We start from the raw sequence: 25,096 nt of genomic DNA, 5'->3' as shown, positions 1-25,096 counted from the left end.
CAGCTTAATTTTAAAAGTTTAAAAATACAAGTGTAGATTAGCCTCTTTATTTGACCTTGCTAGACAGGTAGCAGGGGCTGGGTGGGAAGAGTTAAAGGGTAAAGTTACTCGAGGTGACTTTGGCTGTATCACAGTCCTGAGCATGGTTTGTCTCCCTGTTCTAGAATAGGGAGAATATTTTTTCATATATTTTGTATATGTGAAGACTTGTATACCTAAATGTTAGCATGTAGGTTAGTACATAGAGAAAAGGTCCATTGGCTCCTAGGACAACATAAATTAGTTTAGGGATTGATATATGATGTTCACAGCTAACTGTTGGCCCTTAAAAGATGTTCTGGCAGACAAAAATTGCAGGAATACTGTGTGGGAGTCCAAATATTGTTTCATCATACATAATACAAAGTATAATTAATATGATATAATGTATATATCCATAATTATTTGTATGTGCGTGTATATATGAATGAGTAATATCTTTTAAATTCTCATACTAGCTTTCTTCGGAAAGAATGCCTATTTTTCTAGCAGTTACTGTTTACAATGTCAGAAATATGAGCACTTTGATACACCTTTAAAAGTATATCAGGAATACTGTATTTGCAGTTTCAAATCCTGGCTCAAATTCTTAGAAAAAAACTTTTTATTTGATTCAAGATGTTTGTATACATTATATGCTACACAATAGAGGATAACTTCCGAAAAATTTCCTGTGCCATTTACATTGTTTATGAAATCTCCCTTATGAAATATGCAATTTCAAAACTGTGCTAGTATTTCTACTGCTAATATTTTTCAGTCTTTGCTTAACTCAGGCTCTTAAACRAAATTACTTTAATGAAGTGACAGATCCTTCCATGGAACTGGGTCTGTTTATTATATACTTAGAACCTATGTCAAATAAATAAGTGATTAGACATGTATTATTGTTACAGACTTAGATTTACAGAAGTAATTTGAAATGTAAACAAAGATAACACTTCCTGAAATAAAGATTAGGGCATTTCAGATATGCCTTACGCCAGTGCTAAGAAACTTTTACAGAAATAGCAGATTGTCTTATCTTGAAGGAGAATTCACCTTGAAGTGAATTTAAAAACTGGTCTTAAAATCACTTGTCAATATCTGTGATTTCAGGACATTTTTCTACTCTGTAGGATATTTCTGTTACCAAAATCCTGAAATTGTGGAATCAAAGACAAAATTTAAAAACAGAAACTTCTTTAAATACTAGGTTTTACTTAGCAAGAATAGTCCTGAGAAAGCAATTTAATATTTTTTAAGATTGAGTTTCCTTTTCTGTATAGGAAAGATTGCTATGCAAAAATTTTCACAATAAAAGTAGATTGTTTAAGGAAGCCCTGTGCACCATGTACTCTTGTATCATTGACAGATATTTATACTTGTGCTCCTCTTCTAGCTTGCCTTGGCAACCAGTATATTATACAGAAAGGGAACTGATATCCTGTAAGAAAAGTTAGTATTGCATAATTCTGGAAAGGGCTAAACTCTATAAGATGCTGAACTTTGAAATAAATAGGAGATTACATTTAGTATCTTGTAATCAACAAATAGTTTAGGTTGATGTGGCTATGGAGGCCATCTGGTCCAATGCACTGCTCAAAGCAGGGCAACCTTCAAAGTCAAATCTAATTTTGTTGTTATACTAGGTTGCTCAGGGCCTTGTCTGGCTGAATTTTGAATGTCTCCAAGGATTTCCCAACCTCTGGCACTCTGTTTCAATGCTGACTACTTCTCTGGGAATTTTTTTCTTAATATATAATTGGAATTGCTATGATTATTCTCTTGAACCTTAATATATGAAGCAAAGTAGAAAATCTGTATTAATGATCCTCTATCAAGTCTAATGAAGGCTAAATTTAGAAATGTATCATGAGTGCATTCTAACCCACTGGACTGTACTTTAAAAGCCTACCAAAGTATATGCGTTCTGTGAAAACTCAGAATAGGATTCTGAAGAGCTCCTCAGTGTTAGTCAAATCCCTCCCTCACTAAAGTCAGTAAAATTTTACTTTTGTTTTAAACAAATGCATATTTAGGTAATAATGCAAAGCCAAGACTTAAGTGGGTGATTCAGCAATGACTATTTAGCAAATAATTTTTGCTAAATTATTTGGCAGTTAGACACAGCATTAAATAAAAGTCAGCTTATAAACAGACTGCTTTAGTTTGAGCTTAGGTAAACACTCTACCTCATTCTTCTCTTTTATGCTGTATTCTGCTCCTGTCATATTTTGTAGACTAGTGCCAGCAAAGCAGAGAGACATGTAGAATGTCTGTATGAAGAAGCAGCTGTAGAAGAAGCAGCGTTAGTCTCTTTCATTCCTTTTCAGGATATAAGTGTTCCTAATTGAGTTCCCAGGGACTTTGGGAGACTATTTTTTTATTTTGCAGAATATGTTTTTAAAATGTCCTTCAAAATGTAGTGTTCAAATAAGACTCTGATGCTGCAGGCCTTTGCTCATATAAGGGACACATACTGAATGTAAGAGAGATTGTCTATATCTGGCTCAAAGATAAATATACTGTGAACATTAAAAGAGATCTAGTTACTGTCCACAGCGCTTTATGCTAAGCTAAGCTCATAAGGTCTGAATGTGATGGTGATATGTCTTCAGAGAACTAAGATGCATGTTACTTCCTTTAAGTTAAACTCAAAWTTGTTTTTTTAAAGCATTAGCAATATTGTTTATCATCGTTATCTAAAAAATAAGAAACCTTACTGTCTGCCCTGAGCTTATTCAAACGGTTTCAAGCTTGGAAGTACTTATCATGAATATAATCATAGAATTAGAGAATAGGGACCACTGGAGATCATCTAGTCCAACTCCCTGCTCAAAGCAGAGTCGATTAAAGTAACATACTCAGGGTCCTGAGCTTAGTTTTGAATATCTCCAAAGATGGAGACTCTACAACCTCTCCAGRCAGCCTATTCCACCCTTACAGTTGAGGGAAAAAAAAAAAAGTTTTAAGTAGGATTTCCTGTATTTCAGTTTCAGAGGCTCCCCTTGTCTCTTGTCCTTCCACTGGACACCACTGAGAAGAATCTATCTCCATCTTTAGTCCCTCCCATCAGGTATTTATACATTTCCCCCTGAGCCTTCTCTTCTGCAAGCTAAACAGTCCCTGCTAAGCCTCTCATCATACATTAAATGCTACAATCCCTTAGTTATCTTAACGACTTGCTGCAGTGTGTCAATGTCTTTCTTGTATTGGGGAGTGCAGAATTGGCGGGTCTCAGTGTTCAATAGAGAGGAATAATCACCTTCCTTGACCTGCTGGCAATGTTCTTCCTAATGCACCTCAGGAAGTGGCCGCCTTTGCCACAGCAGTGCATTGCTTGCTCATGTTCAAATTGTTGTCCACCGGGATCCCCAGGTCCTTCTATGCAATGCTGCTCTCCAGCTGGTCAGCCCACAATCTCTGCTACTGGATGGGATCGTTCCCCCCCCCCAAAGGTAAAACTTTGCACTTGCCTTTGTTGAACTTCATGAGTTCCTCCCTGCGTGTTTCTCCAGCTGAATGGCAGTACAATCATCTGACATATCACCTGCTCTTCCCAGTTTTGTATTACATACATACTTGCTGAGGKTGCATTCAGTCCCATCATCCTGGTCATTAATGAAGGCGTTAAACAGTTTTGGCTCCAGCCTTGAGCCCTGGAGTATGCGAGTGACTGGCTGCCAGCTAGACTTTGCACTCCTGATGTTGCTGAGTCAGTCATCTCATTGTAGAAAACTCCTTAACGAAGCCTGTAGTTAGATCAGTTCTAGTACCACCAGACCAGGGAACCTTCCCTTCCTGGTTGAGGATTCCCAGCAGTGTTAAATCACTATGTGTCCTGTAGGATGAACTCAGAAAACAAGACCTGAAGTTTCATATTTAAATAATGTTATCTATATGGATTTTGCTTACACAAAGGAGGTAGAGCTAAATTGCTTCTAAGTCTACAGCTCTGTCAGTTATTCTATAGTTAGGACTGTTAATAAAGGAATAGCTTCTTTATAACATTGAGCTTACTGTGACTCTGAAGGAAATAWTTATTCAGTATTTATTTTGAGTCCAAAAAAATCTTAATCTGACTGTGTAGCAGTAATTCACTTTAATCCTGGAGATTTTAATAATTAAAAGGGAATCCATGATACAGCTTCTTTGGTAGAAATACAAGAAAAATCTTCCACAGTTGGAAAATTACAGGCTGTGTAGGTGGTGAAATGCCTCCTGATGCAAATTCTTAATTGGCAGCAAGCCAGATACTAAGTGTTTCTGGTTTAAAGGGGAACACTCCACTTTTCATTTCATTACCCACTCATAAAATTGCATTTTTTTAGCAATTCTGATTTCTTCCATCTTGATGCAAAATGAATAAAGTATTCAATAAAATACCTTCTCCAAATTACTTTTACTTTTTGCATTATAACTGCATAGAACAAAAGTACACATCTTTTCCTTGATGAAGTTGCAAGTTGAATTTTATGAAGTTCATGGCCTCATACATCTTGTGACCCTTTTCCGCTTTGGGGCTGCAGACTTCCCAGTTCTGCTTTAAAGCTTTGTTGGAATTAGTATATCATACTCAAAGAATTGTTCCATAAATATGAAAATTCGTGTTTAAAAATTAATATTCATTGTTTTAAATCAGATAATAAAATACTTCTGAATAATGTAAAAATATTGCAAGCTGTAAATAGATTAATAATCTTAATTTAAATCCTTTTTTACTGGTAACAATACTGTGCTCTCATTGAATTTAGATGTTACTGAGAGACTATGTTATTATTGAGAGAGCTCATACATGTTTGCAAAATGATGTTGTAGGGATATTAATACTAAAATCAATCTGAAAATGTGTACTCTAGTTTCTTCTCCTTGATTTTTGAATGGCTTTGAAAATGGCTTTAGTATAGCTTTGACCGTTGAAACTTGTCAACATTCTTGTGTTTGCAAACAACACTTAAAATAGACTAGTGTAGACGAAAGCAAGCCAGAAAATTGGCTCCTGCTACTCTTAAAGAAAATCACAGTAGCTTAATTCCGCATCAGTAGCTTGATTTTACTACAGAGGATTAAACTAGAAATTTACTGATACGTTTTTTTTCAGTTGTAATACTACTTATTTTTAAAATATAGTGTATATTGCATCAGTCGTCATCTGTGTTTAAAAAGTAAGGTATATAACAAAAGAAAAAGATAACTCCTCTCCAAAAAATATAGGAAATGTGGATTATTATTATACTCTGTTTGCAAAATTTTTCTACTTGTCATTGAAATTATGTATCTTCAATTTGTCTTGTCTTTTAGGCTGTTGAATTTTTTGGTTAAGATTTTTATTATTACACTCTCTTATAAATTTCCATGTAAGTTTTATATATTTCAGTATAATTTTCTGAAAGTTCAGAAAATTAGAAAATATATATAATATTTGAGATGTATAAAATAATGAAGATTTAAATTTCCATCCTCTTTCTGATGACAGAAGAAGAAAATGGAAAATGAGGAAAGAGACACTAAAGTCATGATCCTTCAACTAAATTATCTGATATTAAGATCATGTGGTAGATCATTGATCTAGATAGAAGTGGAACTCAGAAGCTGCTAATTTTGATCTTTTAACCTTTCTTCAGACCATACTATTTCTGGCAACCAGAAGACACAAGTAATTTATGAAAATTTGAAATAGCCACATTTAACAGGAAAGAATACTTTTGGGCTGCCGAATTATAACCATAGTTCTCAACTTCACCCGGTAACATGTGTAGTTAGTTTTACCTCTCTATTAAAATTATAGCTGGGGATGGAGATTATTTGGTTTTAGCTATTGTAAATATATAGAAACTATAAACATGGAGTCTCTGCTCTGGATGAGAGTCCCAAATTTTCATGAATGGGTCAGAATATTGCAGCCTTGATTAACACTGTGTGATAACCTTAGTACAGTGTTCACAGCTTGCTACTCCCTTGTTATTCATTGTAGAATTTATGATAACTCTTCTTCTATTTGTTTTTTTTATTCTTAATATTAAAGAATTAAGTGGCCTGCAAATAAAAAACGCTGATGCATGGAGTTTATGGTGCATAACACTCACTCAGAATACAGTTCTAAGTAAGTTGATGGTATACCCTTGTTGACTGCTGCTGAAATCTGGAAACCAGGAATATTTGATACTGTCTCAGACCAGTTATTTTAGCTAGGTGTTGTAATTGTGCAAATGTTTCGGAGGTTGCTATATGTTGTTATGTGGGAAACCAGTGGGACTACTCGTAGTGATAAAGGTAAGCATAACTTGACAAAGGCTTGTAATGTATTTCTGTAGGCAGGATCTGTCATTTGGTTACAATGCAAGTATTCACAGGTGAGCTAGTCTTTGTGTCTGCCTTTACATAGGCAGTAGGAGGAAACAGGCATTTGTAAAGTACAGTCTATCTGACCTGTTTATTCTGAGATAAATTGTTCCCTAGTACGACCTGTTTCTCTCTTGATTATAAAAGAAAATTATCTTAGAGGTAGCCACGCACAGTCTAAGTTAGGTCAGGTTAATGCAATCATGTGTGCTGAACTTTAGACATGCTTTGGAAGTACTGACACCTTTATGTTAGATCTGTCATTGAACGAGATATAAATGCAATAACAAGATTTATCCTTTTTGGAAGGGGAAGGTTTTGTTGGGGCAGAGCTTTTCCCATGTTAAGACTCTTACGTAGAATGATAGTTTGTGCGTTTGGTACAGAATGGAAACCTAATACAGAAGTGAACTGTTGTGTGTATGACTACTCAGCAGGAAAAGACAGAACAAGGATTTGAATTCCGGAATTGCTGCCTTTCAGCCTGTACTTAGTTTTCTAGTTTTCATATTGCCTTCTAATGTGGAAAATCACCTTTGTAAGGATAGTGAAGAATACTGTCTTTCAAAAATATGCCTGAAATGTAGGTTGCTAAACCTATTAATACTAGTGATACCTAATTAGCATTTGAATAATTTTACTGCTGCATTATGGAGTACTACACAAAACAATAATAATAATAAAAAAACTTTCCAATAGGACATTATAGTGTTTCTGTTAGGGTGTTCCAGTCTCCATTGATTTTAGTCAAAGCTTTTTACTTCAGCTTCTCATTTATTACATAAACATGTTCTCCTTTGTAAAAGTGCATTTGTATGCATTTAGCAAAATAGAGCTAAATTGGACTGCTTGTTTGTACCTGTAAATAAATAACTATAATTTCATTTAATCTTCTGAAAGACATAAATGTTGAGGATGTTTTAGAACATAAGTGGAATGTGTGACGATATATTCAGCTCTAAGTGCTGCAAGAAGGCTCTGTGAATACCCTAATGTACTGCTGTGGAAGAACAAAGCTGGAAGATTGTTGACAGTTGCTGTCTTGTGGCTGTTATATGTACATAGTTTCTTTCTTTATATGTCCTGCTAAGAAAACTGAGAATGGCTATGGGATAGGGTGTGCTATATGGAAGTATTTAAAAGCAGTTTTAATATGAGTTTCTTTTAAAAATATGTGTATAATCATATTGTACATTTAATTGAAATGTCACACTAAGACAAATGCTTGCATGTGTTCATAATGTACAGTTGAGTTTAGTGTGCTTAAGAACAAGCGTTTTAGCTGTTTGAATAGCTGCATTTGCTTAGCAAAACCGATTTTATTCATTTAAATAGGAAAAAGTACATTTTAATATGTAGTTTTATTGTTAATTTTGGCATCCAGAAAAAACAGAACTTTCTAGTTCCAGTTTAGAAGTTCATCCACTTGGGAAATTTTTGTTTTCATCTCACTTCTGTCCTTCATTGGTGTCTACCCTTTCCCTCCTCCCTCCCCCCCTTTTTTTTGGTTTCTTTCAATTGCAGGATATCATCAAGTAAGACAGAATGAATTGCTGAACATAGTAGAAGAAGATGTAGAAGATCTTAATCTACTCCAGTTTTTGTGTGCTTTTGATGTTTCTTTAATTTTGCTTAACAATATAAACATACATTTGGTTATTCCTCCCCACAACAAAGAAGCAAAAATTAGAGGTCTCTGCAATACTGTTGTATGTTGAGTGAAGTTTTATTTCTTGTGCTTCTTTCTGTTAGTCCCCATCCTGTGCTTCATCATCTTTATCCTTATAATAGGAAAGCTTCCGCAAAGCCGCTGACTTGATGATCCAGTTTGAAAAAAAAAATCTTGCATTTTTCCCAAACCTACATTAAAAATTAGAACATTTCATATTAGAAATAATATAGAATGGCTTTTATGGTTGGTATTCTTTGAATGTTGTTTTCTATTACTTTATTTTAGGAAAAGAGTTAATGCTTCTTGATTACATGATAACTTTTTTTTTTTAGTGAAACCTGTGAGCTTGTGGCCATCTTAAGATCAGTGTTTAAAATGTATGTGTTTTTCTAAGCTCTGGCCAGGATATCCAAGGAACAAGCGTGGTGGCAAATCTGCCAGTCCTGATGCGACAGAATCCTGCAGAAACACTTCGTCGGGTTTTGCCAAAAATCAGAGTAAGTTTGCATTCAATGAGTTCTGCATCCATCTTTTTCTGCTAATATAAGTATTTTGATAAGGGAAAAAATCCCAAATAATTTTATTACAAACTGAGTTAATGTATCTTATATAAGATATATTATATCTTTTTGGACTCCTTAGGAAAAGGTGTCTTCAGCAGATCTTACTCATTAATTCACTGAATTTATGTAGATACTATATTTTTTGGAAAAATGTTATAACAGGAGAAGAAAGTGGAAGTAATACTGTTTACATATTCTAAAGATATTTGTTTAGAAAAAGGATCATTTAAAGGGCATGAATATCTTCCTGTTTTTGCTCTGCTCTAATTGTGACCCCTTGGTTGATATAGCATAGCAGAAATGAAAAGATTCATTTCAGATGTGGTTTAAGGAGCAGCTTCAGCCAATATAAGACTGTACTGCACAAAGGCAGATTTTAATTCCTAGTAGGTACGCACACTCACATGCAAATCCTAGTAACTCTGAAGCTGCATAAGGCTACAGCAGGTGCTAATATTTTGCATGTGTTAGTCTGCCTCTTCAATAGGTTTAAGGCTACCAGCTGAGTTGAAAAATACATTGTTTTTGTCTATCAAAATATATGAAAATTTGTTTTGATGATGGAAATTTGGACTATATTCATTTGAACAGAGTATTGACCCTCTTCTGCCGATAGCATTAACATTTTTCTCTCTGTTTTTGTATCATTAAATCAATCTAATTTTAATTAAAAATCATTTTCTAATTAGTCCTTGGTCTCTTCAGTCATGTTTGAGCATGTATGCATCTGTTTTTGTTGCTGCATTTTCCCCTGTCATTTGCTAAATTTTTTCTAAATCTAGAAATAACTGATGGATGTTTTGCATTATTTTGGCTTTGGGATAGTTGATAAATTGGACTACTAATGCTGGCTCATTCTTAAAGGAAATACTATTAAGGCTGAGGAGCTGTCACCAATAGTAAATGAGTGTTCTTTTCAGCACTCATAGCATCTCATTCTTCTGTTAATTTTGTAAAGGAGATTGCACTTTCTTTTTATTACTGACTCTTGTCACTTGCTTCCACTTTTCCTCAAATTCCTGCTCAAATAAAGGCAGATAAAATTTATTGTTCGATTTAAATCTGCATGGGTTTTGAACTCAGTGATTTTGAATAGATAGAGAACTGGTAGAAGTAAAGTATTATAAGGTTTATTTTTAAGTGAGTGAAAACAAAATCCTKGTAGAAAGTTTCACTAATACCTGTTTGTCTTTGTTAGGATCAGGATCCCACTATATAAAGATAATGATATCTTAAGAGAAAGGCCTTTTTTTCTTTTTCTTTTTTTTCCATATTTTAATAAATAGTAGACTGTTCAGTGTCAGCTGTTTAAACTATTTAGTCGATCCTGGGTCAGTCCTAGGAATTACTCTTTTTTTTTTTTCACTTTCATGATTCTAAAGCTTTCTTGTGGTTAAAGCATTGAAACAGATCAATCTATGGTCTGGTTTACTGCAACTAATCACTTTGTTTTAAGCCTATCTTGTATATACACAGCTTTTCAGCTAAAAGAACTTATGTTTGTAAGCAGCTGTTCTGCTGAAAATACGTGCTGTGTTTGGGAAGAGGCAATTTATCATGAAGATTTCTCCTAGGAAATTTATTTTTGCACCATTGAGCTGAGTTATTTTTATAATTTTGTGGACAGACTCAGTTTCCCTATCTGCTTTTAGATCTGCCTTTGGCTTTTTCACTGGAGAGATTCATGAATGATTTCACTAGGATGTTAGCAGCACCATGCTCTAACCAACCGAGCTAAACCTGCCCCCAGTGTGGAATTTAAATTCTTTTTTTCTCACATGGTTTAAAAATCTCTTTTCAGCACTATTTGCTAACAGGAAAGTTATTTTCTTGTTGCAACCAACTAATGGTTACGATTGGTATTTAGATCACTTCAGGAAGATGAAAAAGAGTTTARCTGGTTACTAGTCCAACCTGAATTAGAAGAGTGTTAGACTGAAGATCTAAAGGTCTCTGGTTCAAGCCCAGGCTTCAGCAAGGGGGTGGGGTCCCTGTTGTTACAACTCTATCTAACATGCTCTAGGTGACCCTGCTGGAGCAGGGGGGTTGGACTAGATGATCTCCAGAGGTCCTTTCCAACCTTACCAATTCTATGATGATCTTCAATAAGTAGAACTGGAAGCTTGAATCTGGTTAAGAATCTCCTAGGCTGCATTGTCCTCTCTATTTAAAGCACTTTAAAGATGAAAATGAAAACAGTCTTCTGTAGTAGCTGCTGTGTGTTTTTTTGCTGTATCTGTATCAGATTCTCATTGTAAAGTGTAAAATAGTATATATTGTAATAATAACAAAGGTGACATGTCTGAGAATCCCATGCTTTTGTTGTACAATTTTCTCTCCATTGCGGAGATGATTACCAACTAGAAAAGTGGGTCTATGCAAAAATGATGATACTTGTTTGTTCCGGCAAATTATCAYGTGTATTTCATTATTTCCTTTGTTGCAGTTTTAAAGAAACTGATTGCTTCAATTACTGAAAAACTGTGTGGCATGTATCTCTCTGCCTTTTTTTSCCCCCCCCCCCYYTTTTTAAGCCAGCTACTTTAACATTATATTAACAAAAGAAATCTAGAAACATACTGTATTATGAAAAATTGTTTTTCTTACTGCCTGTGGAATTAATCTTAAACGGTATCTTCTCTCTCCCAATTTCAAGGAAGAAGCTACTTGAGACACAGTTCAGTATTTTTGGAAAAACCGGTGAATTCTATTCTACTCATTTGTTAGGAGTTGTTAGACTGAAAGATTAAAAACAAATACCTATGAAGTCTTCAACATGATTAGTTAGCAAATATTTTTCTGTAGGATATTTAAATGCAAGCTCTACTGCATACTTTTCGGCAGAAGAGTCTTTGATTCCGTATTGTAGGTGTACTCTCTAATATCAGACATCACCTTTCCACTTGCTGTTCTCTCCTGATATCTCTGTGATCCCAGGAGACTGCTGTCTCTCAGGAGGAGTTGTTCCAGCTCTTACCTGATTCTTTGAACTCAGCAAATGGCCAAGAAAAAGCTATCTTCGGAACTCAGAATTAGCACAGACTGAGAGATTGTTTAAAAAACATTGAAGGGCTTCTGTTACCGGATTCTGTGCTTTAAGATGTAGGTCAATAGGCATTAAAAAAAAAAAAAAACATGTAATGCTTTGAGAAAAATAATGACTTAATGAGGCAAAGTGATTGGAAACCTTTAACTTAAACCAAGTTTTTACAGTTACTACCACATGTTATTCTGACATTTTATCATACATTTTTCCTAAATGAACTTATTGACTTCAAGAAAAGTTATTATTTAAATTCTGAATCCATTTCTATCTCTCTTTTTTTTCTGATTTGAAAGCTGAGTAATTCCTGAAATGGAGGAATGCAGTAAAAAAAAAAAAGTAGTATATTTTTAACTATAATTTGGCATATATTACAGAGCAGAGAAGTTCGTTTCTCTCAAAGCCATTTTCTGTTAGAATTTTTTAAATATTAGTAAACTGATGTTTTTATTCATTAGAATAAAAGGAAAATACAGTTTTATTCTTAAACTAATAGACTTGATAAGCTGTTGAAAATAAAAATTCCACATGATACGGGGATAAAAAGAATTTTTTTCTGTATAAACAGGAAATGACTCTGGGGAGAAATAAAATGGTGGAGTGTCTCTCTCTCTCTCTCTCACCCTTTAATAAGTCTAATATGTGAATACACTCTTTGGTTCACGTGGTGACTTTTTATATAGAGATGGATTAAAAATTAAAATTAAATTAAAAAGCATGATCATTAGCGTGATCAGGGCCTGGAAAAAGATCTGTACAGTGAGAGATAGAGTTCCATATATTTGGATCAAGAGATACTTAATTACTTGGTAAAAGTATCTTCCTTATTGATAAGAAAGAATATTTAAATGAAAAAGTGTATGAAAAAACAAGAATTAGGAATTGAAGACAAAAATTAGAAATGAAGCATTTTTAATAATGATAATAATTAGCCTTTAAGCAAACAACCAAGAAAAGAAATAGATTTGCCATCTTGTGATTTCTTTTAAATTCAGACTGAATGCCTTTCTAGATGACAAATTCAATGAGATTTAAGTTGATGAGCTCAAGGCAGAAGTAAAAGAGCGAAATATAATGGCTCCTGATATACAGGAGATCAGTTCCTTTTGGCTTTAAACTTTATTAATTAAAACTCTGTGAAGTAAATATGAGTGAAATATCTTTCTGTGGATACTGTTATAAAGTAGATACTTTTAAGGTGCTCTTTTATTTAACATTTACTTTCGTTAGCAGGAGAATAGTTCAGTTGTACTCATGTTTGCTGCAGTTTTAATGAGTTAAATGCGTCTATTTAAAGGCCTCAGGGACTTTGACTGCAAAATAGTGTTTGGCATCGTTAGCCACTTGACCTATTATTTCTTTTCTTACCCTTATTTTTATTGGAGAAATAGTCCTGACTATTAAGTGGAAATTTTCTATAGCCTATAGAGGCATAATCCAACTTATTTGCAGTTAGGATCTTGCAAATAGTCTTGCATCACAGGGAACTAAGCTGACCATTAGTTTACTGCATTGGTTTCATGTYTGTGAATTGGGAAAGATCACTTATGAATTCAAATTTGTATGTGAAAAGTAAGTTGTGTAGTAGTTGCAGGATGATATTTGTCCAACAGTATTGTGGCTATATAACAAGATAAAAAAAAACAGTTTGGTTGTTTAGTATACTTAGAGAAACCTGAAAGCAAAAATAAATACTACTTTTATTAGAACTGAGGCTAAAACGGATTCAAGAAGATAAGTGTAATGAATATTCTGGCTGACTGGATTAGAAATTTTGTTCTCACTTGTGAGAAACTCATAATTCTGGTTACTTTTATAGATAAATGTAGAAGTTGATATATGCAGATTTATTATCTTCCTTTAAAACCAGTTAGTCTAAAATGATGTCTAAGACCCTTCGTATATTTAGCTATAGTTCTTTTAGGGTGGAGATGAGCAAAATCAAGTAAGCCATACCTAAGTAAACATACCAGATCTAAGTAATGATTAAATTAGGTGTCAGTATTTGTGATAAGCTAATAAAAAAACCCGAACACATTATTTATCATTTTGAAGCTAACATAGGAATGAGATTATGAAGTATGTTTGTAAATTGTACAGTTGAAATGGCGTCTGGTATGGATTCTTTTGCACAGAGATCCCACTCTCTAGATTTCTGCATGCACCTCCTCATGAACCTTGGAAGTCACTGAAATGCAGGTGTAGGGAAAGCTTAGACATGCTTCCGAGCATTTCTTGTTGTGCACCAAATGGTTCCTTTCAAGTGATGTTAGTAGTGTTTTCCTGTTTTCCTTACTACTCAATGCCACCAAAAGCAATGGAGGGAGGTTTCAAATACTYGATTGATTTTATTCTTTTTATTTTAATAAGAGATTTTTCCAAATGTTTTGATTACAGAAAACTGTGACTGCCTCTAAAGTGTGTACATCAGGCCTTATTCAATGCTGTCTGAGTTGTTCCACACTCATTTTCATAATTACTTATTTTCCTGATTTATCAATGTCCCCTTGACAGCTTTGTTTTATCCTTGTTGATTTTGGAGTTTAGGAAGAACTAGGGTGATTTTCACCCTGTCTTCTACCAAACATTGATGTTAAGGTTTATCTTGGTATCTTGGAGTTTCTGTAATTCCCCTTTGTTTCTATGTCTTTCCAGTCCTAAATGAAAATTCCTGTCATATCAGTGCAATTACTAAACTGATAGACTCTATCTCTATTTGCAGTATTCTTACAAGAGAATTCTGTTCCTGCAGCATATTAAATTAGAACTAAATTTTCTCTTTTCCAATTACTGGAATAAGCCTGCTTTCTAAATTTTGAAGGTTTTGATGCCTGAACTTAACTTGTAGACATTGAATGTCCTTATTTGAGTAGGATAGAGRGGAAAAGCTTTTCTCTTCCAGAATGAGAATCTCTGGTGATTCCATGTACAGAAAAATACATTACTTTGTAAATAAGTAAATTTATATTACGTGAGTTTAAGTTGCTCAGTTTGAGGTCAGTGAAACTGAAATGAGAAGGGAGGCCCACACATTTTTGTATGCAGAACTGTTCAGTTCTGAGTGCAAACATCAGTGCAGGCAGATGTGTAAGCAATCTAGAAATTTACATTTCAATGTCTCCCGAGGTCCATGAGGAGGCACATCCAGAGAATGTGTTCTCACACATGATTATTCAGAGTTGTGTGGATCTGTGGAGGAGACTATTTGGAAACTTTATTTGATGGTAAGTAAGCCTGATTGCATTATGTACAAAGTGAGTATGTCCATAAAATTGCATTCAGCTCCATTATGCTTTAATCTAAGGCAGTGTCTTATCTGCAGTGTTTGGATGGTTCTTCTGATTTTGGAGGGTTTTTTTTTTTTAGTTGCATATTTGTTTTTTCTTTCTTTTTCTTTCTTTCTTTTTTCTTTCTTTCTTTTTTTTGGAAAAATTGTATATCAAAATCCTAGAGCAATATGCATATGTATTCTGATTCCAGAAACATTCATGTTAGAAATTCAGTAAGTAGCCTTATTCTTTGCCATGGCCGTTGTAGAAACAGCAGAACAAGGACAGAGATAGACCGTGGAGATAACAAAAGTGCAATTTCCATGACTATTGAATGCATTCTGTTAATTCTGTTACACTTTTCGGTTGGTTAGCTGCCCAATACTGTGGCTTTTTTTGTTTTTTGTTTTTTGTAGTAGGAAGAGAATGCTGTTATAAATATTCAGGTATAAACATTTACAGAAAGCTCTTGAGASATAAGTAGTGATTTTCTTTTAAAATCAGATAAACTGAAAAGGTATACACTTGCACATACAAACTAGTTGGCATTTGTCTAATGACAGCTTGTTTTAGTTTTATAAAGCAAGCAGTCTCCTGATTCATTTTCCAGATGCTTACTTCATTTCTTCTCTGCAAAATATGTATAAAATGGATATTTTCTTAAAAATTAGTATAGATTGTTTTTTTAATTAAAAATGAGATTAGCTTTGGTTGTTAAAATGTGATTTGAGAAAACACTATTCATCTCAAGCACATCAAGAAAAGAAACAGAAGAGCTTCCTACATGGAGTATCGAATAGAAAATGTAGCCTCTAAGCAGTTACTAAGTTTGAAATCGCTCATGAAATGAGCGTAATGCTTTATTAGTAGACTAAATGCACTTAATGCACTTAATTGTCTCATCAGGCATAAAGATGCATTTAGACAAACGAATGAAACATTCATGTAACTGATAGATATGTACATATTCATAATGACTACTATGTCATAGATTACATACTGCAAGCTCTTGGCATATAACTGAAAATGAAATGTGCTTTTTATTTCATCACAGAAATTTAATCAAATTTAATTTCCATATTATCATTGTTTAACTTTTGAACTGGTACTTTTAAAGATAGCCTAATTAATTATGTTGTTATATGGTAAACTTTAATATTAGTAAATACTGAGTTATTTGACTAAATATCCTAATACATACTGTTTTATTTTTAAGAGAGTATATGTACATCTTTATTTGTGTTCCATACCAGTTGGTAAGGGCTGAAATTTAAACTGGTGCTGCTATTTTAGTATTGCCTTGCAATACTAGAAGGAAATGCTTCTCTCTAATTCATCAGCTCAAACAGAGGAAGTAAAAGTGTTGACTGGCTTGTTTTTACATCTTATTCTGTAAAGTAGAGAAATCCATACATAAACGTAGATGAAACTGAAGTTACAAAAAATATAATTAACTTTACTTTTATTAAGTGTTATAATATAAGAGACTTGAATATTTCTAAGTAATTACTACTAAGAGAAAATGATTTTACAACCAAATTTGTAATCTACCCAGATTTTTGCATACTGATTCTTAAAAATGAATGTAAAAACTTTGAGTGTTCTTTCAATAACTTTCTGGCTCATCTTTTTAAATTGATACAATTTGTAATTATACAGGAAGTGCTGCATGTTGCAGGAGTGGAAATGCAGTTAACAGCTGCGGTTTCATTTCTGACTATTCTGCAAGAGGAATCAGTGTCCATTCATACGTACTCCCACTCCTTTCTACACATCATTCTGCAGAATCTGGAACACAGGGATGCAGGTCAGGGCTGTACAACTGTGCTGATGACTGATTAGTTCTATATGTTTTGTTTCCTTAGCAACTGTACAATACTGTGTAAAGCACTGAGTGCAATTACTAAGACTTTATTTTTCTACACTTGCATGAAATAAAACATTTTGGCATGCTGACAACTTACTGGTATTTAAATACAAGTCATCTTCTGCTGATCAAAGAAAAATACTTACTTTGTTTGGAGGACTAAATTCTGTAGTTTTTACTGAGTTCAAAATTCAGGATTACTAAAATTCTTTGACTAAGAAAATGGAGAATGATTGACRTTTCTTTTATGATTATTTGGGTTTTTTAACTTCTTTGACACTATGGTTAGATTACAAAATAAAAAATGGCCTGCTTTTGCAAACAKAGAACATTTAGGTGCAAGAGAAAGGAAGGAATACACGTCTTCTAAATGAAGAAAACTATTTTTTAAGACAGAATAATTATTTTCCCCTACCTGCACCAGAATTAAAAAGAATAAGGAAATGGAGGCAGAATTTGCTTCTAATGTATGCTGCTGCCTAGTGGGAGTACGAAGTCTTCAGTGTTAATTTAATGCCTTTAGATATATAGTTCATTGAAGAGATGAATGCAAGAAGTGAGAACTAATTGTATAAAATCAATGTGTGTTCGGTTATACTTTTCGTACGTCATAACATATAACCTATTTCTTATTGGCAGGTGTCAGCAATGCATGGCTAGAAACTCTTCTTGCTGTAATAGAAGCTTTACCAAAAGAGACTATCAGACATGAGGTAATAATATTCTTACTACGCTAACAGAAGATTAACATTGTTCTGTTTTTCAAAAGATTGGAGTCCCCTGCAAATTTCATTCACGTCAATGAGATTTGTTTCAGTTCTACACTTGTGAAAAGCAGTTACATTTGTGGAATATGCTGTGAGAGAGGAATGTGCTGAGGCCAGACAGGAAGGTCACCTTGAAAAGCTTCAGTGTCTTCACCGAATAAATTCCATATATATTTTAACATTTGCATTACACATGGAATTCTTAGAAATGTTTTCATGTCTGCTGTTTCGATTTACAGGGTAGTATGTCATTCTGTCTCTTCATGAGGAAAAAACATCTTGTTTGTTACTTGGATTTCTGCTAGATGGGACTGACTGCTAGAGATATTTCTCACTGTGTAATCTAATGTTGTGCAAACACTATTTTTCTGCTGGGCAGCTTGAGGCAAATGAATGAATTCTGTCACTAATTCATAATGGTACCTCCTCTTTACTCTGCTCATTTATTCAGTTTTGTGCTGAGAATCCCTATTTGATTGTTAAGTTTAAAAGTTTTCAGGTAGGTTTATCTTATTCTGTTTATAATTTAGAACTATATGGAGCTGTGAATATGTTGTTGTTTACACAGTATAAAAATACACATTAAAATCAGCTACTAATTGAAATCCAGCACTTAAATAAATAAATAAAATTTCTAAAAGGTGAAAACTTAAGGGGAAAATAGGAGAAATTAATCTCATCAGCTCCGAAYCTATTAGTAATATAATTTTAAAGATGTCATTTAAATATAACTTAGTTTCTCCCCTGATTTTTCTGTAGAATACAGGAAAACATTTGCCACGGAATTGGAGATAATTGGTGTTGRAAGGGACCTCTGGAGATCATTTGGGCCAGCCCCCCCGATCAGTCAGGGTCCCCAGGTTGTCCAGAATCATGTCCAATTGAGTTTTGAATATCTCCAAGAATGGAGATTCCACAGCCTCTCTGGGCAACCTGTTCCAATGTTTGACTACCTCACAGTGAACAAGTGTTTTCTTGTATTAAAGTGGAATTTCCTTTGTTTCAGTTTGTGTCCCTTTCTTCTTGTCCTGTCACTGGGCACCGCTGGGAAGAGTCTAGCCCTGTCCTCTTTACACCCTCTCATCAGATACTTACGAACAATGGCATGATTCCCTTGAGCCTTTTCTCACCCAGACAGAACAGTCCCAGCTCTCTCAGCCTCTCATTTGACATGTGCTCCAGTCTCTTTATTATCTTTGTGGCCTTTCACTGGACTCACTCCAATATGTCCATGTTTTTCCTGTGTTGGGAAGCCCAGAACTGGACACAGCACTCCAGATGTGGCATCACCAGTGCTGAGCAGAGGGAAAGGATCATTACCTTGACCAGCTGGTARTGCTTTATCTAATGCAGCCCGGGATACTTTTGGCCACCTTTGCTATAAGGGCACACTATTGACTCATGTTCAGCTTGTTGTCCCCTGGGATCCCCAGGTCCTTTTCTGCATGCTTCCACAAAAATTTGCTTTGAGAAGATAACAACTGGTGAAGCAATGTTGATTCAGCACCTAGACAGAAGCCATCTGAAAATGGGCCTTTTTGTATCAGAAAACCTAGGATATTCTATTTTTTATTTTTTTTTGTAAGTTAAAATCACAGGACAATCTTAGATTCCAAGGACGCAAGAACAGGTGTGTTGGATCAGACCAAAGGTTAAGCTAATTCTGTGTCCTGTCTCTAACCATGGCCACTTCAGGGGAGAGAATGTGTCCAGGTCAATAATTAACCCGGTGTGTGTTCACTATTGTAATTCAAAGACTAAGTAAGTAGAATATAGTTTTGTAGATCACTAATGACATGCAGTACTATAGTTAGAAACATACCTATATACTAATTCAAGCCTGGGTGATCTTTGTGCTCTTACAATGGGAAAATTCTCTTGCCTCAATTTTTCTGCTGCTAAGAGGTGGAGACTGCTTTTAGAATACTGTTAAGCTTTTCTGTCCTGTATATTATCCTTTTGTGGGGCTCTGCAAGAGATATTAAGAATTGTGGCAAGCTACAGGAGTTACCTCTCTGTAAGTGTTCTCCCAGACTCAGCACCTGGATTTCCACAACCATTTCTGTGCAAAAAGTAGTATCCCTGAATGTTGTACTTTACAGTCCTTTCTTAGTTTATCTCTGGTGCTATAGAGGTGATCCAACAAATGGCAGCACAGCTACAGTATAAGCTGCAGAGTTTCTGCATCTATATGGAAATGAAACCTCTTCCCTACAGATTCCCCAAGTATACATAACTGAGAGGGATTATTGCCTCCAAACTCCACATCAGATGTGGTGTTTCCTAGGAAAACTGGTCGGAAAGAATCTCAGAGAGGTTGTCTTTTCCTCTTCATTTGTTTTTTGTTTTGTTTTTTCTGTGCAAGGATAGATTTAACATTTTTTTTGTGAAAATTCCCAGCTAATAGCTATAAATATTCATGTACAACTTAGTCTCAAAATAAAGACACAAGTAGACAGATGTAAAACTGTGGCTGTGATGTGAATCATAAACTGCARTTTGGGCCAAGATATGGATGTAATRTACTATAATTAACACTGAATGTTAAATGCAGGTTTCTGGTAGGCTGTTGATGTACATACATGTTATTATTGTTCACACTAAATAATCCTAGGAAAGGAGTAGATGACATTTGGGATATATATTTTACTAGATTATTTTTTTAAAGGCGAGAATGTTATTTACTGTTCAACTTTTTCTTTTTTTTTTTTTCCTTCATATAGATCCTGAACCCACTTGTTTCCAAGGCACAGCTTTCTCAAACACTTCAATCTCGCTTAGTCAGTTGTAAAATCATGGGAAAATTAGCTAGCAAATTTGAAGCTCATATGTGAGTAGACTGTACATCTATTTTCATTCCATGATGTATATCAACATTTCTTTGTTGGGGACAAAAATTATTACAAGAAAACTAGACTTTATCTCAATAGCTAAATACTCTCTTCTTACAGGTCCATTTTTCTGGATAGTAATTAATGACAAAAAATGTTCAGTATATTCACACTTGCTGATGTTCACCAATGTCTAACTTCAATTCATATGTTCTTCTACAAGTTGGGTACCATTTTCACATCATTGTTTCATACTATTTTTTTAACTAGGAAATAAGCCAAACGGTGGCTGCCTCTACAATTCATGGAGACTGTAAGATTTCATAACGTAAAGAAAAAGAAATCTTAAGAACCCTTGTTCTTTTTATTATTATTTTTTAACCCAAATTTTACAATAATTTGTAGGCATCTTTTTTTCTGTCCATAATTACATGTACACACATTAGGAGCCACTGCTTTTGACTGATATTAGTCCAGCTATTAAATTAAGTGTCTGTGGTTTTGAACAATGATGCGGAACATGGAAACAGTGATGAAAGTAAAACTGGATAAGTTACTTGACAAAAACAGTTGGAATAGTACATTTTTTGGACAGCYTGTCCAGCCTAATGTGTTTTTGCCTAATGTTTTCTATTCATGTCCTTTTCGTTGTGAAATAAATCAACTGAAGGCTACTAAATTCACAGAAACCGCATCTAGTTTAGGAATTTCTCTCTAATGATGATTTTCATTCACCCCAAAAGKCAAGAATTCACTATAATAGAAAAGATGAACAACAGGACCATATGACAAGATCATTAGAAACAAATTTATTTTTTTCTTCAATGAGAAAGAACTAAAGGCAAACAAAAAGAACGTATCATCTTTGCTAGAAGTTGAGTATACTTGTCAGACATGCAGAAGTAATGATCATGGTAAAATAATATTTTCTGAGAACATTACCAAAGCCTTTAAATCTTTATCTTCAAAATCTTAATTTGCAAGAATCTGGAAAAATCATGATTGCTTTTARTTATATGGTGTTCCATTCTCCTGAAAATAAAGTGAATTTCCAGATCACTTGGAATCTTAAGAAAAGTTGTTATAATTTTAAGCACAATAAGTTAAAATAACCCTATTTTTTGTTTTTGTTTTAATATGAGTGCTTACTTTTTAGAAATAGAGAACCCCTCATTTCAGTGAACTGATAGCAGCATCATTTCTAAATAGAAGCTACAGACAGGTTAGGTGAAGATCATTGAGAAATTTCTGAGATATATTTGTCCTCTGTTAGAATTTTTTCAGTGAGTGGAGGGTGATGGAAAGAGATCTTGATTCACAGGTGTAGATTATGGCACAATCTGAGTAAGATTCATGACACCCTATCATTCCCCTTATGGGGGAGATCATGCTGTAGGCTCAGGAGAGGTATCTGTCCTAAGGAGTTAGCCATATAGAAACATATCTTCACATTCTTCTTCAGAAAGGCACCATTTTTCTTCATGAAATTTATACTATAATAAAAATTTCTTTCATATTTCACATGACTTCCAGGATATTTGTGTAGGTCATTGGCATAGTCATGACCTTGAAATAAAACATTGCTTTTTTTACACCCTGTTCCAACAGCTGACTAAAAGCAAGTCTTTTTTGAAAGCAGTTGCTACTTCAGAGTATTTTAAAGTGCCAGTCTCCCTAGGCTTGGTACAATTTTTGAAACTTCAGGCTAAGCATTTGCTATAAAATCAAATTCATTTTCACTGGGATGAATGGAGGATATGCAAACCAGCTTGAAAATGTTCTTGTTTCTGTCTTCATACCCTTTCTCTGAGTTTTAAAGCAAAATAGGAGTTTGGACAGAGATGTTTTATGAATACTCACAACAGAATCTTGGGCAATGAAAGGAAACGCAGTGGCTGAACCTGCCAAGTTACTGTCTGTGTTTTTACTTAAACAGAATTCAAAATAGTTTTTCTGTATCTGCTGTTGGTTTAACATGAATACTAGGGTATACTTTCATAAAATCATTGCAGTTTTAGAGCTTTTAATCTTAAATTCTTGTGGATTGTTCAATTTTATTCCTAAGTATTTCTTTGATATATGCATATTGAAAATGAAGTATTAGTGACCATCAAGTGAGCCACCTCCTCTGAATGTGTTCTGTTGTTTTGTTCTGTTGTTTTATTTTAGAAGAATTTCAAAACATGATTAGGAGTGATATCTCATTAAGTGCCACACAAACAAACAAGATGGCAGAATATAACTTAATCTTCTCACTAAAGTGTCACTAATTCCTACATCAGGACATTTTCTTTTTTTCCTTCATTTCAATGTTTTTATGTCTCTTGAATTCTCTTTAGACTTAACAATATATATATGTATCTATGCATGAAGACTGTACTGTTCTAGACCTCAAGAATGGGCCAAAGAGTGTATGAATTGTAGTCTTGCGTTCATCCCACATTTGGAGCTGAAATAAATGGAAGATTTTACTACCTTCGTCAGTTGTACTCAAGCTTAGAATTAACTTCATCTACATATTATGTGATCCTACAATAGCCTAAGGGCTATTATAATTATGGGAGTATGTGGATCACTGTTTTTTGCTTTACAGTTAGATAAACTACTCAGTAGCTCCTGAAATTTGGTTAATCTGAAAAGAGAAAAAAACTTAGAGCCTGTTTTTCACTTGGCAGCTGAGTTTCTGCAGAACACAAGCACCAGGCTGGATATTAGGTCCTGCAGAGCCTACTCAAGCTGTGTGGATTGTATTTAYCTTCAAGAATAAAAGTTCTGCATAAAAGTTTGGAAACATGACAGAAGACTGACCCACAGCAGTGTGTAAATGCTGATTTGGAATATCTTTGGTATACATAGGAAAAGATCGTGTGAATCAGAGGACCTGTCTTATTCCATCATGATTTCTATCTCAATAAAACAATCTCTTATTAGTATTCCCATTATCTGTTTTCAGAGTAAAGATAAAATTAATTGGAATTTGCATTTCTTGTTATATAATTCTTTGTATTCTGAAGGTAGCTGTTTAAAAACTGTATTAAAGGTTGTTATTGAAAGAGGACAGGACCTCTAAGTCTACCTAGTATTTTCATAGTTTTTAAAAAACACTAGATAAAATATGAGCAAATTATGACTGTTTCTGAAAAGAAATCCTTTTTTGTTTATAGTTTTTTATCTGAAGTACAGTATTATTTTATAAGCATTAGCTTCAGAAAAGTCAGTTTTCTGCATCACTAGTTGCCATGTATGCTAAATTATTTTTTAAAATTGCAGTTAGAGGTAATACAGTGGTAAAATTTGAATATTGCAGAGTGACTTTTATATGTTTTTGTTCTGTATATTAATGAATAATGTTCACATTTTTAGTATTAAAAGAGACATTCTGCCATTGGTAAAATCACTGTGCCAGGATGTAGAGTATGAAGTTAGAACTTGCATGTGTCGGCAACTGGAACATATAGCTCAAGGAATAGGGTGAGTATAATTTGCATAACTGCTACTGAATGCAAACTCYCTCTCTAAAATATTTAATGGTAATTCATGCATAATCAATGATAAATTTAGAGTGTATAGATGTGTTCTTGTGAAGTGCGGTTAGCGGTTTTCCATTCTTATATTTTTATTTGTATATGATAGTAAAATTACTGAACCATGTAAACAACACTTTTTTTATGTAGATAAATAAGGAGTTCATATAAAGATTATTGAAATCATTTGAATTATCCACTGATGTCATTAGATTTTAGATTAAGACCTATTTAAAAATGAATGAGGACTATGGCAAGAATTAGTAGTTTATACTAACTAYTGTGCTACTTTTTGTAAAAGGATGGTAAAAGTGTTTTTGTATTTGAAACAAAATTCAATTCAGTATCAGCTTTTACTCTAGCCTTGAAGACTCTCAATATTGTACATATAGGCATAGAAAAAATTCTGGAACTTGATATTCTAACATAATAAATTAGAATGTTAACTACACATTCAGGATTGGTCCCTAAATGAACAACTGTTTTAAAATTCCTGGTCTATCTTCCTCTTCTTTTTCATTGTTTTTATTTAATTTTCATTTTCTTACAGATTTGTTAATTTTTCCTTGTTGGCCACCCAACGAATGTTTGAATAAGTAAGAATTCTTACAGAGACATTGTTTCATTGTATATTTTCTCTTGACTCTTCACCTTCTTTTGCAGGACAGAACTAACAAAAACTGTGGTACTTCCTGAATTAGTAGAACTTGCAAGAGATGAAGGCAGCAGTGTACGTCTTGCAGCCTTTGAGACATTAGTGAATCTACTTGAAATGTTTGATGCAGGTAAGAGCTTAATTTAGACTGACAAGCCCAGTTATTAAGACTTTAATACATCTTACAAATGTGTTGAAATGCTTTCTGTTCTGTCTGAACTTTTAGTACRCTTCATTTATTTGGTTTACAGTTTTTATCCTTTATATTTGTGTATTTCATGTCCTAAAATGCTTTATGCAGAATAATTTCTAAGGAAGGTGAACCARCTGTTCATAAAATCACTTACTTTCTTATTCCAAGTTTCTAATATAATGAGACTAAATTGAATAAAATTGTTTTATAACTGATCAGAATGTTATGTTGTTGTCATTTACTTTAATACTACCAATATGCTTAATACAATATGCTCGTGCAACAGATAGGAACTTTTGTACTCTTTTACTGTTAACTGTTTTTATCTCTTAAGTAATATAAAGCTGAA

General features: G+C 33.9%; 1 protein-coding gene across 2 annotated transcripts in view; it reads left to right on the top strand.

Moving 5' to 3' along the window:
• The window catches only part of PPP4R4 (protein phosphatase 4 regulatory subunit 4), a 68,831-nt gene that overhangs the window by 16,164 nt on the left and 27,571 nt on the right, over positions 1-25,096 (top strand). For both annotated transcript variants that reach the window (XM_085317506.1, XM_085317507.1), the window contains exons 3-8: positions 8,430-8,532; positions 16,570-16,717; positions 17,417-17,490; positions 20,268-20,374; positions 23,739-23,846; positions 24,563-24,684. In XM_085317506.1, the coding sequence (XP_085173632.1) occupies positions 8,430-8,532; positions 16,570-16,717; positions 17,417-17,490; positions 20,268-20,374; positions 23,739-23,846; positions 24,563-24,684 (662 nt within the window). The remainder of the gene's footprint in view (positions 1-8,429; positions 8,533-16,569; positions 16,718-17,416; positions 17,491-20,267; positions 20,375-23,738; positions 23,847-24,562; positions 24,685-25,096) is intronic.

The sequence above is a fragment of the Rhea americana genome, unplaced genomic scaffold (genome assembly GCF_003343005.1).
Source record: "Rhea americana isolate MKP2758 unplaced genomic scaffold, rheAme1 scaffold_5, whole genome shotgun sequence".
Classification (NCBI taxonomy): Eukaryota; Metazoa; Chordata; class Aves; order Rheiformes; family Rheidae; genus Rhea; species Rhea americana.
This window is presented reverse-complemented; position numbering and strand designations above follow the sequence as displayed.